General features: G+C 43.0%; 1 protein-coding gene across 1 annotated transcript in view; it reads right to left on the bottom strand.

Moving 5' to 3' along the window:
* tafa1b (TAFA chemokine like family member 1b) overlaps positions 1–12,007 on the bottom strand; it is a 160,788-nt gene extending 148,781 nt beyond the window's left edge. The window contains exons 1-2 of the mRNA XM_089010948.1: positions 11,256–12,007; positions 771–895 (exon numbers count right to left, since the gene is read on the bottom strand). Coding sequence (XP_088867074.1) covers positions 771–894 — 124 coding nt within the window. The 5' untranslated portion in view covers position 895; positions 11,256–12,007. The remainder of the gene's footprint in view (positions 1–770; positions 896–11,255) is intronic.
* Between the last annotated feature and the right edge of the window lie 2,807 nt (positions 12,008–14,814).

Below are 14,814 nucleotides of genomic sequence, written 5' to 3'. Positions count from 1 at the left end.
CGAGAGCAAGCACTTCTGGTCAGCGGCAGAGTAAGATTGATGTCTCATCCTCAGCAAAAGACAGTAAACCGGACCGAGACTTCATTGCCCAGTAGCATTAAAATCAATCAATCAATAAAAAATACATCCAAATAAATACAGCCGACACAAAGCATGATCGTCCCTCGGACGCCATCAGATAAGGAGGAAGAAATGTATGTAAAAAATGCCTTTTTCTGCGATTGTTGATTTTGCGTGAAGCCCCAAAGTTCAAATCAGTCTCGTGACATACGCAACAAATTTGATAGAGTAAAAGCTGTGTTTTCGACCATAATCCGTTCCAGAAACCTGCTCGCAAACCGATGTGGTGGCAAATCAAAACATTTCCCTTTATAATCCATGTAATCCGTGTCTCCTTCCCAAAGTCCTTCTCATGGCTCCTCCATCAAGCCAATCAGACGCTTCCCGTCACCGTTTCCATTTTTAACGTGTCAGCAATTTGGGAGAAGAGCGACTGGAATTCAATTTTCTGACATGCTGCTTACAAAAACTGGCCCGGATTGATCGTTTTAAGTCATCTGATGCGTGAAGCAAAGTGAGAGGTACAAAATCCAGCGGCGTTTGTTTAACAGCCGGTCACCATTGCGCAAAAACTCCCCACCAATGTCGGAGGGTTCAGCAAGACTTGAAGTTGAAGGCTTTATGTCCCGCAATGAGTCGTTGAGGGAAGCGCTCGAAGCAAAGTCAAAAGCATCTCGTCGGCTGGCCCAGAAAAATGTGCGGACGCTTACCCAGGGTGAGAATGTCGGTGCGGGCAGGCCGGGCCACCTGGTGCTGCTGGATGGACTGGTAGAGCGTCGCCTGCGACAGCAGCAGGACGCCCAAGCCGACCCACGCCGCCAAAAAACAGGCCATTCTGTGGGAGGGCACACACACTCAGAAAGGAGACGGAACATGCGGATGACGTACTCACCCCCCGCCCAGCCAGGGTTGAGTGAACGCTGGCGCATGTGGCTGCCGCCGCTCACCCACAGAAGAAACTGATCCTGTGACTGTAAAGTGACCTTGAGAGTTTTGAAAGCTGCTAATAAATAAAATGTACAGTGATACCTTGGCTTACGAACTTAATTGGTTCCCAGACAGTGTGTAAGGTGAAAAGTGTGTATCCCAAAAAAAAAATTCCCATAGAAAACCATTAAAATGAGAATAATCTGTTCCCAGGTCCCCATAAAACATAATTTTCTGCTTTCTAATTTTCTAAGCCTTAAAACTACACAAAATATAGCTTATTTTATGTATAATAAATGTGCTATGGTATTAGAATTAAAGAAATAAACTGTACAGTATAATAAAGTCGTTTTATTTACCTTTGTGATGGTCGTTGATGGCTTGATGGAATGGAGTGTCCGGTTTCCTCAGCATTAAACACTGGATGAGGAACGTAACCTTCTTTCACCATCTTGAGGAATGATCCCTTGTAGGTGATTTCTCTGCGATAATTTTACCTTGTTCCTCATCAATTGTGTTCTGTTTAGCTGGATTGATAGCTTTTTGCATCAAGTGTACAGATGGCTTGTGCGCGTTATTTGTGGAGCCTGATTCATGGGATATTTTAACCTTGCAGTCTACACTCTGCCTTTAAACTATTAAAGTTGAAATCCATTTTGTCACTCTCTCTCTGTCGTCTGCCTGTTTCTTTCATGTTTAAACCACCTCCCCTCACTGCTGCATTCTTGACCAATCTCGTGTCTTTAACCGACGACTGGGGGCGGGGAATAGAGGACCAAAACAAGCCACCTGCCATTTTCTTGTTAGGAGAACGGGCTCATTCGCGAATGACACATCACTCATTGTGGTAGCTCCGTGTGTATCCCAAAAATAGTTCGTATGTCAAGGTAAAATGTTCATAAATTTAACGTTCGTAAAATGAAAAGTTCGTAAGCCAAGGGGGTCGTAAACCGAGGGATCACTGTATTATTACTTTACAGTCACGGGATAAGAACAATTACAATGTTCCAACTGTTTTGGAATAGAACGGAAAGATAATTTGAATACAAGGTAACATAACAGCGTGTTACACATTTAGTCCAAAAGGGGGCGGTAAAGTCTCAAACATTGTTTGCTTTGGTACACAGTAATCCCTCGTTTATCACGGTTAATTATTCGGCAATTGAAAACATGACTTAAAACTGTCAAGGCCTGCAAAGCGTTCTCTGCTGGCCTAAAAATATTCTGAATCACAAACTGATGTGAATTATAATTAGTTCATGAATTAATTCGTGAACTGCCATTCACAAAGTTATTTGGGAATGGAAAATATGACCATTCCCAAATATATTCAGGTTTTGTTTTTTCCTGTTTGGGGGCCGATAAAGTGCTGGCCAGGCCCCTGGCAATGATTTTTCCCTTCCAAATGGGGGCAGCATTTCCTTTTTTTCCATATTAGCGCTTTGTTCCAGTTTCAGCTGTTGTTAAAGCGCTATATAAATCAATGTATTGCATTGTAATTTGGACAGCTGCCGCCATTTTAAGCTCATGGGCAGGTGGCCAAAATGATCTGAGGGTAAGAGGGCTGTTTTTCTTTGCTTAACAGGCATGAATTTTTCATGGGTTCCTGTTGTGTGGACGCAAACGTCGGCGCAGTTACCCATCGATGGTAAACAATACGTATTAACGCTCGTGTTTATCCTTGCCTGCAGGCTGAGTCGTTTATGTTCATTGCACCTCATCTTCTAAAAGGCGGCCATTCATTTTGGGCTGAAGGTCTTTCGTTATTTCAATCGGCATCATTGTCACGCATTGGCCATTGAGTAGCATGAAAAGCGACCCGCGGGCAAACTCTCTCGTCATCTCCCGCCGACGGACTTTGGAGGAGCACCGTTTAGCGAGCGTGCCAAAACGGGAGCACCTGCCGCCATTGGCCGTCACTTCTGATTGGCCCAAATGTGGCCGACGGGGAGAGACGAGCGTGCGGCCATCACGACAACGTCCGCAATCCTGTCTAGCATGAGGAGCAAACTTGGTATGAGCGGGTGATGGCCAGCCTCACCTCGCTGACTTTGGGGATACCCTGGACCAGTCAACCTCAGTGCCCCCTTTAATGGAGAATAAGAAGTTATATTTAAAAGTCCAATGCTTAGCTGGCCAACCAAACAATAGCCCACAGTAAAGGTGCAGATGGCCAGAGTCAATCTGAGTGAAACAGACACAGCCCAGTTAAACTGTCATCTTCATCGAGGAGATCTGGCCTTGGACAGAATTTAGGACTTGGGAAACTCCTTCGTCACAGGAGGACTTGAAACTCCCTCACAGGAAGAGCCAGGTTACAAATTTATCAGTTCACGGAAAAGACAACCAATTAAAATATCTATGTTTTATTGCTTACAGCTGTTGGTGCTTAGAACGTGCAGGGGCGTGGTATTCTAATCAAGAAAACTATGATTTACTAATGTATCACTTTAATTTGCATACACTCTCAATAAATAGCTTGGCAGAGGGCTGCAGAATTTGGGCGTCTGTCTTGAACGGCTGTGTCCCCTGCCGGCAGTAAAAGAAAATCTTTCTGTGTCAGATGCTTTGTCCACAGTGTCCGATCGAACATCCCTGACACCATTTCAGACAAACTCTTGTGCGCAGCCCAGACTCTTCGCCTAAACCACAGGTGACAAAATCATTTTTTGGGGGGCATACAACTTTTACGTTGGGCATGCAACTTTCAAAACATCTCAGCCCAGATGGCCAACAACGTTCTTCAAATCAAACGTTTGTTTTATTCAATAAAGCAAACGCTACAAACAAACCACTACAAGCCACATGGATGCCATTTTCTCAGCGTCTTTACAAACTCTGAAGTACACTTTTCAGTCAGGGTGTAGTCCGAAGCAGGCTTCTGATAGGCTGCCAGTGCAGAGTATGCAAAAGACCAAACGAACGTTCGCCAATCAGAAGCCTGCTTCGGACTACACCCTGACTGAAAAGTGTATTTCAGTTTTGAAAGCCACTGAGAAAGTGGAGTCCACGTAACGTTCAACAGACAACACAACGCCTATGTTGCAACGTACACCGTGATGACAAACAGCAACTGAAGCAAAATTTTCAGCAAGGTATATTTGCCATAAATTAGGCAAGGGAGCATTTGTGGTTGGTACTTCGTTAATAAAAAAAAAAAAACCTTAAACTTTGCAACAATGTTTGTATTTTTTTGGGCGATTAGACGTCTTTGTGTTTTAAGTTGTGAAAAATCGGGCAGGCAACTTTATGGCCGGGCCGGCAACTTTTCAGTGTAGTCTGCCTGCCGGACCGGGTGTCCACTAACTTTTAGTCATGAGTTTCAGACACTGATACTACATATTATATTACCTACATGCTTCATATTATATTCTTCATACTTATTCAAATTTCTATTCCCTCTCGTTCCCTCAGATCCTCTTTTTCCCTCCACCTCTGTGTGCTCCCCCCTGCCCGTCTCAGCACGATGGGGGACAGGGTGTTGGATTATTTTTATCGTTCGCCCTTGGTTCATTGCTTCTACGGGTGTTGATGGAGATGGATGGTGAAACCATCAGGGAGCCAGGTCTTGAACAGAAAGTTGATTTAATTTAGTAGAGCGGGGAGGCATCGCGGTGTCGGCCGTGGAGGGAGCATGGAGAGAGAGAGAGAGAGAGAGAAAACGGGCTGCAGGAGTATTTATACGGCGCATAGTATATGACGCGACAGGATGTGACGTAATGAAAATGTGACATCATGTAAAGGAAGGCAGGATATGACGTATGAGGAAGTTCAAAATGTAAACAAAGATTACAGAGCGATGTTTAGGGATGTTTATATGCCGAATTACCCCAACACAGGGTTTTCAGCTGCTCTGCCCCCAAACTCTGGAACTCACTTCCTCCCAACATTCGTAACATCGATTCTCTTCCCACCTTCAAATCCCATCTTAAAACCCACCTATTTAGAATCGCATTTTCTGTGTAGCTCTTTCTCTTGCTTCTATTTATAACTGTATTTCATTTATTGTATTCTATTTGTGATTTTATTTTATTTATTATAGTACCTATACTTGTTTGTGACTGTAAAATGTCCTTGGGAACTTCGAAAGGCGCTTAAAATGAAATGTATTATTATTATTGTTGTTACATTATTACATTCAGAACGCAGAACAAATTAATGAAGATCCAGTTTTCAAATCAGAAGTCAAGAATAATGACTGCTGTTGTGGTTTACATGGGACAATTTGAAATTTGGGTTGGGACTTTAGCAAGCATCGTTGAATTTCACAGTTTTGATTTGCTTTCGCCAGCCGAATAAAATGAGGTGGTGGGCCAGATTTGGCCTCCAGGCCTTGACTTTGACACCTGTTGCCTAAATGGACGTGTATTTTGGGGACGTATGCAAGGGTGGGAGAAAGCACCCTTTGTGGGCTGTGCACCCTGGCTTTAAAGGACAACCAACACCACTTTTTTGTTTTCTAACTGACATCAGAAAAACGTTTTATAGCATCTAAAATACCCAAAACACGCAGGATGATATTTGGACTCAAATGCAAAACGCCAATAAAAATGACTTAAAGTCTCCCAAAACTACTTCAAAATGATCTGAGAAAGTTTCAGTTTCAGAAGGTCCCACCCCCTTGTTTGTGACGTCACGCCAGGACGTCTAGCGTTGCTCTAGAATTAAAACAATGGCTTCATATTTAGAGAAGATGCTTTCTTGTTACTCATCCAGTTATGAATATCATTAAAATAGGTCTGAAGAGGAAAGCATAATTGTTTGCAATCGATTAAAGAATTTATTCAGTGTCATTTTGAGGCATTTGGACAGAAATGTAGCACCCAAAAAATGCAGAAGATGGCGACAAAGTTCCGTGGAAATGGGCTGATTTGTCTCCTGGGAATTTTTGTCAGGTAGTATCAAATAGCAGTCTTGGTGCAACACACAACGATTCACCATCGTGTTATTTATGTGTTTTCCTTCTAATTTCGCCATCAACACGGATCAACACGAAGTTTTCAGACCAAACAAAGTGCCACAAAATGCATTGTGTGTCCTTTCTCGGTCAGGGGCGTTCCTTCAGTGACGTGACATCAGGAATCGTCACCAACTCAAAAACACGACTTCCTGAATATTCAGCACGAGTATTAAAATGTAAAATATAGCTATATGCGGAGGAATCTTTGTAAAATACGCTCAGTAGAAGTCATTTGAAGCGATTTTGCAAATTATGGACAAAACTTGTCCGGAAGCGTCGGTTATCCTTTAAGGCAGGAGTCGGGAACCTATGGCTCGCGAGCCATATGGCTCTTTTGATGATTGCCTATGGCTCGCCGATAAAACTGAATACATATTTTCGTTTTTTTACCATTCATTTCCCGTTGGGGCTGCAGTTGGCGGAAAGCGCAATTTTGATTGGATGATAGTGGCCGTCATGTTGAAACAGGTAAACGGCCCTTTAAATGAGCCCAACCAGTGCACTTCAGCGTTAATGCACCGGAGCATTAGAGGAGAGAAAATGTTCTGATTCTAATTTGCAATGAAACAACACCATCGATGAAACAGTCGAATGTCCGTGCCCCATGTTAACGTTAGCATCAACATACTTCTGCGAGAAGTATATTGCAGACTGCAAGTGTGGAAGCTTATGAGCCTTGTGCAGGCTAGCTAGCAGCAACTTTGCCTGTGGACCGACAAATTGAATTTCATTCCGATCGTTTGCCTGGATTTTTACCAATCACGAGGAACGGAAAACCATTCATGTTAACGGTGAGTACCATCACAAAGTTATTTTAAATAATACATTCTGATATTTTGTTGAAAAGTGGCCGCGTCTGCGCGCGTGTTTGTGTGTGCGCGCGCACGCGAGCGTTTGTATGTGCGCGCGCGTGCGTGTGGCTCTCACTGAAAAACAATTTTAAATATTTTACTTTTATGGCTCTCTTAGTCAAAAAGGTTCCCGACCCCTTCTTTAAGATGTACTCCACTAAATAGGGCGAAAATTGGCCTCATTGATTTGGTGGAATCTGTCTGAGAGGTAAGTGAACGTGTCTTGTTCAGAGAAAATCAAGAAAACAAAATCCTGTTGTAGTCATTGTGATTTTTTTTTTCGTTCACTCAAAAAAAAAATAGCCAGTAAACAGCTTACTGATGTCATCCATTTTCTAACAACATGTCATTTATTTAGCTGGAACAGTTTGGACATTGCACATGCTGCTGTGCCGATGACCACTGTGTTTTTGGGAGCCTTTTCCTGAGCATCTTCATCTTTATTAAGTTCATAGAGTTGCTTGTTCTGTAGCCCCAATGGGAGACAAGCCAGTGTCTTATTGTGCCGGTCCCAAGCCTGGATAAATACAGAGGGTTGTGTCAGTAAGGGCATCCGACGTAAAAGCTTGGCCAAAACAAACATGCCAATCAAACCTCTGAAAATGGAGGACACTGATTCGCTGTGGCGACTCCTTGACGGGAAAATGCCAAAGTAAAAGAAGAAGATGCAAGCAATCTGTACAAAAGTGTCCTGATTTCTTGCAAACAAGCAATTGTATTGCCACGTCGTTGCATCTGAGAGCATTTTAAGGTTCTCTGACCAATACAGTTCAGCGACGGTGAGGAAGAAGAGGAGCAAATGGATTTCCATCTATGGGTGAGCTGGACCTGCGCTCCAGGCGGGCCTTTGGGGCCCTCATCTTTAATTCATGGCGCAAAAGCAGAAAGGAGGAAGGAGCTTTGTGTCAATGCAAAGCCCACCTTCCTGGTTTTTGTTTTTGTTTCTGCCTCTACTCTTCCATGGATCAAATAAATGACACTGAAAGATCATTGGGGGTCATCGTGTCGCTCATCGTGTGTTATGTACGGAGGCGGATTGAATAGAGCCTGTCCGTTTGGGTCTTCCTATCGTTTCAGTCGCCGGCGAATACGCTGCAACGAGACCTGGCGCTCTCAGTTCGAGCTCAACTGGGCTAGTTGAAATCCCCGTTCACGCCGTCCTTATGGATGCCCACCCCCTCTCCATCAACAGTCACCTGGATGCATTTCTTTTTCATCTTAAAGGACAACAGACACCATTTTTTTGTTTCCTAACTGACATCACAAAAACGTTTCATAGCATCTAAAATACCCAAAACACGCAGGCTGGTATTTATAGTCAAATGCAAAACACCAATAAAAATGACTTAAAGTGTCCCAAAACTACTTTAAAATGATTGCGAAGATTGCGAGTTTCAGAAGTTCCCGCCCCCTTGTTCGTGACGTCACACCAGGACGTCTTGCCTTGCTCGAGAATCAAAACAATGGCTTCAGATTCGGAGACGATGCTTTCTTGTTACTCATCCAGTTATGGATATGATTCAAATAGTTCTGAAGAGGAAAGCAGCAATGTTTGCAATCGATGAAAGAAGTTCTTCCGGATCATTTTGAGGCATCTGAACTCCAATGTAGCGTCACGGAAAAATTCTAAATTGTTAAAAGATTAAAGGACAACCGACGCTTCCTGTTTTTGAGTTGTTGACGATGCCCTAAGGGACGTCACGTCAGGAACGCCCCTGACCGAGAAAGCGACACACAATGCATTTTGGGTACTTTGTTTGGTCTGAAAACTTCGTGTTGATCCGTGTTGATGGCGAAATTAGAAGGAAAACAAATTAATAACGCGATGGTGAATTGTTGTGTGTTGCACCAAGACTACTATTTGATACTAGTTGACACAAATTCCCAGCAGACAAAACCATTACCAATGGAGCTTGGGCGCCATCTTGTGCATTTTGTGGGACGCTACATTCTAGTCCAGAACGCCTCAAAATGACACGGAAGGACTTCTTTAATCGATTGCAAACATTTATGCTTTCCTCTTCAGAACTATTTGAATCATATTCATAACTGCATGAGTAACAAGAAAGCATCTTCTCCGAATCTGAAGCCATTGTTTTGATTCTCGAGCAAGGCAAGACGTCTTGGCGTGACGTCACGAACAAGGGGGCGGGACCTTCTGAACTGAAACTTTTGGGACACTTTAAAGGACAACCGACGTCCCCGGAGAAGTTGTGTCCATAATTTGTAAAATCACTTCAAATGACTTCTACTGAGCGTATTTTAATAAGATTCCACCGCATATGGCTATATTTTTCGTTTTAAGACTCGCGCTGAACATTCAGGAACTCTTGTTTTTGAGTTGGTGACGAGTCCTCACGTGACGTCAGAAAAGTACCGCCTGCTGACCGTGAAAAGGACGCATTGTCGCATTGTCCTTCCATCACGTCAATGTATTTCGCTGTAGTTGTTTGGTCTGGGGACCTCGTGTTGCACCCTAAAGCCGCCAGAGGGCGTCCAAGCGCCATTTAAGAATTTATCAGCCTGTAGAAACGGAGGTGGCCACAGGATGTCGCCATTTTGTGCCTCTTTTTTTGTGAGAGATTTTCCCGCAATGTTGCCTCAAAATGGCCCAAATACATTCTTTAATCGATTGCAAACATGTATGCTTTGCTCTTCAGAGCTATTTGAATCATATTCATAACTGGATGTGTAAGAAGAAAGCATATTCTCCGAATCTGAAGCCATTGTTTTGATTCACAAGCAATGCAAGACGTCTTGGCGTGACGTCACAAAATGGGGGCGGGTCTTTCTGAAAATGCCCAATTCGCAGCTCATTTTTTGCAGATTTTGGACACTTTAAGTCATTTTTATTGGTATTTTGCCTTTAACTAAAATATCATACTGCGTGTTTTGAGTATTTTAGATGCTATAAAACGTTTTTCTGGTGTCAGTTAAAAAAAAAAGTGACGTCGGTTGTCCTTTAAGTCATTTTTATTGGTGTTTTCCATATGACTGCGTGTTTTGGGTATTTTAGATGCTATCAAACGTTTTTCTGATGTCAGTTAGGAAACAAAAAAGTGGTGTCGTTGTCCTTTAAACGTAACTGTTAACGCTAATATTAGCTCGTAATATTCTAACCTAACAGGATGAAGATGCTCAACTGTGCAGAGTACGGTGGAAGACATCTGCACACTCACTATCAAAAGGAGCTGCTTTCTGCCGGCATCACAATCGAGAGGCAGGGGCGGGGGCAAAGCTTCCCCTTCAAACCAATAAGACCTCAACCAACCTTTTTTTGAACGGCCAGCGGCATATATTAGTCACTCCAGCGGGAGAAACAAGCAAACTTTTTGGTTTGCATTGAGACATCAGCCGGACCTGAAGCAAATGGCGGCGACAAACCCAACTTGATGAACTCAACCTTACTGTAGGTACGCTGCAGTGACCTATATTCCACCGCGATTGTTTCTGTCCAGTGAATTGAGCGCACTCTGTACTCGCAGTCGTATATTATTGCATTTTTGTGAAGTACATAATCGTTTTTCGTGGAATATTCCACGCTATGCACCTTATGATGACGTATTACACTTTTCCTTCCATGCTGGTTCTTGGAATTTCCGAATATGACAACGAGAAACGGGGGAAAAAATCAATTACGTTTACGCTCTTTTTGCAAACACTACAGGTTATAAAGGTGAGTAAGTTGTATTTTTATAAGTCATAAAAGTGGTAGAATATATATATATATATATATATACGAAGCATTAGCATATATATTTCTAGAGCTCACAATTTCCTTTCCTAGTATTTAGTGACAGCCATTCAAACCTCTGAAGATGGAGGACACTGATTCGACACTGATTCGCTGTGGTGACCCCTTGAAGGGAAATGCCGAAAGGAAAAGAAGAAGATTTTTGATTTCAGACCAAAATCTGCCTGCATTCGATCGTTGATATTTGCTAAATTATATTTTGAATCTTTTCTTGTAGTTTCTGTTCTTGTTTAGAATTTCAAAAGCTTTCCAAATGGTACCTAACCCGTTAAGAACTGCCAAAAATTAAGAACGTTATGATCGTTTAAACTGTAATAAAGAACTCGGTCACAGACTTTCTATTTTTGAACTGTGTAATTACAAGCAGAAAATCCCCTCATTTCGAAAATTAAACAGTCCATTATTTCCTTAATAATTGTCATAGAACAATTATCTATACACAATTTGAAATATATTTAAATGCACGTTAATATGGTAAAATGTGTGATAAATGATTATTGGAAATTTTTGTCACATCCCTACTTATTGGTTTAGCTTTTACTCGCAGCCGCGTGTGATCCGAACGCTTCGAGAAGTTAATAATAATTATTATTATAATAATAACACATTTCACAGTTCAGGAGGCTTTCTTACAATAATACATTTCATTTATAAGCCCCTCCCCCGTGCCTAAGTCAACGCGTATGCCCCTCAGCCCTCTTACCTGAAGAACGAGTTGAGGAGGACCGAGGCTCGGTTGGAACAGCGGACTCAGGCGCCTTGAAATTCACCTATCATGAAGAAAGCTTTCTCCCCGAGATTGCAGATGAGCCCGACCCAGAAGCCAAAAAAATGAGGGGGTCTGCACTCTTCTTTTCGATCCCGGGTAGTCCGTCCTGTGGATGTGCGCCGCTCACCTCCTTGGAAAGAGTCACCAAAGCCAGCGCAGCGCCGGCTCGGTGTCACCCGCCCGGACGGACAACGGGGAGGAGGCTCATGTCATCACGTGGTCATGTGCACTTGTCTTGTGTGCAGTCGTGTTTTGCTCTTCCTCTCTCGCTCCGTTTCTCTGCGCTGAGGAGCGGGAGCTTCTTCTGTGCTGGTCGCGCTCGTGGGGACGCATGAAACGTCTGCTCTGTCTTCCCTCTGCTGCGTCCCTCTCCCCTCCTCTCGGTCCTCTCTCGGAGGCGCTCGCAGAACACTGAACAGCGTCTGGATCACAGAGCCTCGGCTCTCGTGTGAGGGAGCGGGTGCCGAGCGCAATCGAGCCCAGCTCGAGGAAGGGGGGGGGGGGTTTAGAGTGAAATGCCTCGGAGCACGAACGCCTTTTTCTGCATGGACTCTTTTCATCCGCAAAGCAATGCTCGATGAAGCCGCCGTTGTTGACACGCCAGAGCAGCCTCCCACTGGCTCCCGAGCGCGTTCGAGCGTATCCGTGATACTCTGGCCGGCGTCACCCCGCAGCGCTCGAGGCCTCAGAGTCCAATTCGCTCTTAGAGCCAGCCAAACCGGACGACGCTCGTTCGGTGGGCGGGAGGAGTCTTGCCAGAGCTTTACATAAGCAGCTGGCAACGCACTTGTTTGTTTGTTTGTTTGTTTGTTTGTTTGTTTGTTTGTTTGTTTGTTTGTTTGTTTGTTTGTGTGTGTGTGTGTGTGTGTGTGTATGTTTGTTTGTTTGTTTGTTTGTTTGTTTGTTTGTTTGTTTGGTTGTTTGTTTGTTTGTTTGGTTGGTTGGTTGTTTTTCTTCAAGAGTTGCACGTTTTGAAAGCTTGAATTAGTTAAGCACAAGCACATTTTTATATTATTTATATAGATTATTTATAATTTATTTATTTATAGTATATTATTTCTAATACACTATTCAAGCACAAGCATATTTTTGTATTATTTATAGATTATTTATAATTTATTTCTAATATATTATTTCTAATACACTATTTATAATTGTATTTTATTTATTGTATCTATGGTTGTGACTGTAAAGTGTCTGAGAGCTTTGAAAGGCGTTTGAAATACAATTTATTATTCAGAATCAGAAAACCTTTAGTCGTCCACAGGGCAATTTGAAAGGGGATTATTATTATTATTATTATTATTATTATTATCCATTCATCCATTTTCCGTACGGCTTATTTCTCATTAGGGTCGCGTTGGGTGCTGGAGCCTATCTCAGCTGTCCTCGGGCACGAGGCGGGGGACACCCTGAATTGGTTGCCAGCCAATCGCAGGGCACACAAAGACGTACAACAGTCACTCTCACACATAGGGACAATTTGGAGTGGTCAATCTGCCGGCCATGCATGTTTTTGGAGTGTGGGAGGAAACCGGAGCACCCGGAGAAAACCCACGCGGGCCCAGGGAGAACATGTAAGCTCCACACAGGGAGGCCGGACTGGGACGCGAACCGGCGGCCTCTGCACTGTGAAGCCGGAGTGCTAACCACTTGACTACCGCGCCGCCATAATAATAATAATAATTATTATTATTATTATTATACATTTGATTTCTAAGCGCCTTTCAAAACTCTCAAGGTCACTTTACAGTCACAGGATATTTTTTTCTGTGGGTGAGCAGCGGCAGCCACACGCGCCAGCGTTCACTCAAATCGCTAGCTAGCTAGCTAATAGCTAGCGATTAGATACCTATTAGCTAGCAAATAGATAGCTAATAAATAGCGATTATATAGCTAATAACTAGCAAATAGATAGCGTCACGTTTTGCAGGGTGGTGATAGCGGGTGCGGATCCCAAAAGCAGGCAGGAGGGAGCAGGAGGTTGTGTTTGAAAAATTGTATTAAAATAAAGTCAGCAGGAACAAAATGTAAAACATCAAAATCATCTGAACAGAAAAAATACAAAGTATCAAAAGAAAACCAAGATTAAAATTCCGCCAAGATGAAACAAACACGTGCACACATGCATATAACAGCATTAAACAATGACCCGACAGCGAATGGTGGTGCCGGGAGTCCTTTTAAGTGTCACTGATTGTAACGACCAGCACCTGCGAGGCAGCAGGCAGGGCTGACAGCGCTACCCGGTGGTCGCCAATCCGAACATGGCAGTCCGCCAGGGCTCGGGACGACCAGCACCTGTGCAGGTGCAGGCGGGGCCGACAGCGCCACCCGTTGGTTGCCAACCAGATCATGACAGATAGCTAATACCTAGCGAGTGATTTTGGCGTTGTTGAAAGTAGCAGAAAAAAATTATCGTATCACATTTCATAAACTAATAAGTAAACTTTATGCTGATGTAATACAGCTACATATATCAATATGCTTTTTTTATACTTGCACTATGGACAGTTTTTTTATGAAACATTTTTGCACAGTTACACTATACCAGTCCCTGACAAAAGTCTTGTCGCTTATCCAAGTTGTAGGAACAACAAATAATAACTTGACTTGTCGTTGATCTATAGGAATTAGAAATGGTTTATATGAAAGTCAAAACCCTCGAGATTATGTTTATTATACCAATATAAAGTTTTGTATCATTCATTGAGTTGTATTATTTAATTAGGACAGAAAGTTCGGATTTTGCTTGGACAAGTCTTGTCACATACAAAAATAATGTAGAAATTATACATATATTCCATTTTGAATACACAAATATGCTACAATAATGCCAGAACATAAAGTCATAATGCCTTAGAAAAATAATTAATATCGTGTATGGCTCCCCTGAGCTTGGAGGACTGCATCCATACGTTTCGGCAATGACTCAATTAACTTATTGATGAAGTCATCTGGAATGGCAAAGAAAGCAGTCTTGCAGGACTCCCAGAGTTCATCAAGATTCTTCGGTTTCATCTTCCAAGCCTCCTTCATCTTACCCCAGATATGTTCAATAACGTTCATGTCTGGTGACTGGGCTGGCCAATCTTGGAGCACCTCGACCTTCTTTGCTTTCAGGAACTTTGATGAGGAGGCTGAAGTATGAGAAGGAGCACCATCCTGCTGCAGAATTTTCCCTCCCTTGCGGTTTGGGATGTAATGGGCAGCAAGAATTTTTTGATACTTCAGGCTGTTGATGTTGCCATCCAGGGTTAACTGTGTAAAAGGCCTTGGTAAGGTCAATGAAGATGATATAGAGGTCCTTGCTTTGTTCCCTGCATTTCTCCTGAACTTGTCGTGCAGTAAAGATCATGTCCAGAGTGCTTCGGTCCTTTCTGATACCGCATTGTGGCTCTGGGAGGATATCTTCAGTAATGTGCGATGTAAGACGAAAAAGCATTTTCGCAAGAATCCTGCAAAGTGCCTCACCACGATAAGGTGGTAATCC

The sequence above is a fragment of the Hippocampus bargibanti genome, linkage group LG12 (genome assembly GCF_051943395.1).
Source record: "Hippocampus bargibanti isolate YZ-2025 linkage group LG12, ASM5194339v1, whole genome shotgun sequence".
NCBI classification, from domain to species: domain Eukaryota; kingdom Metazoa; phylum Chordata; class Actinopteri; order Syngnathiformes; family Syngnathidae; genus Hippocampus; species Hippocampus bargibanti.
This window is presented reverse-complemented; position numbering and strand designations above follow the sequence as displayed.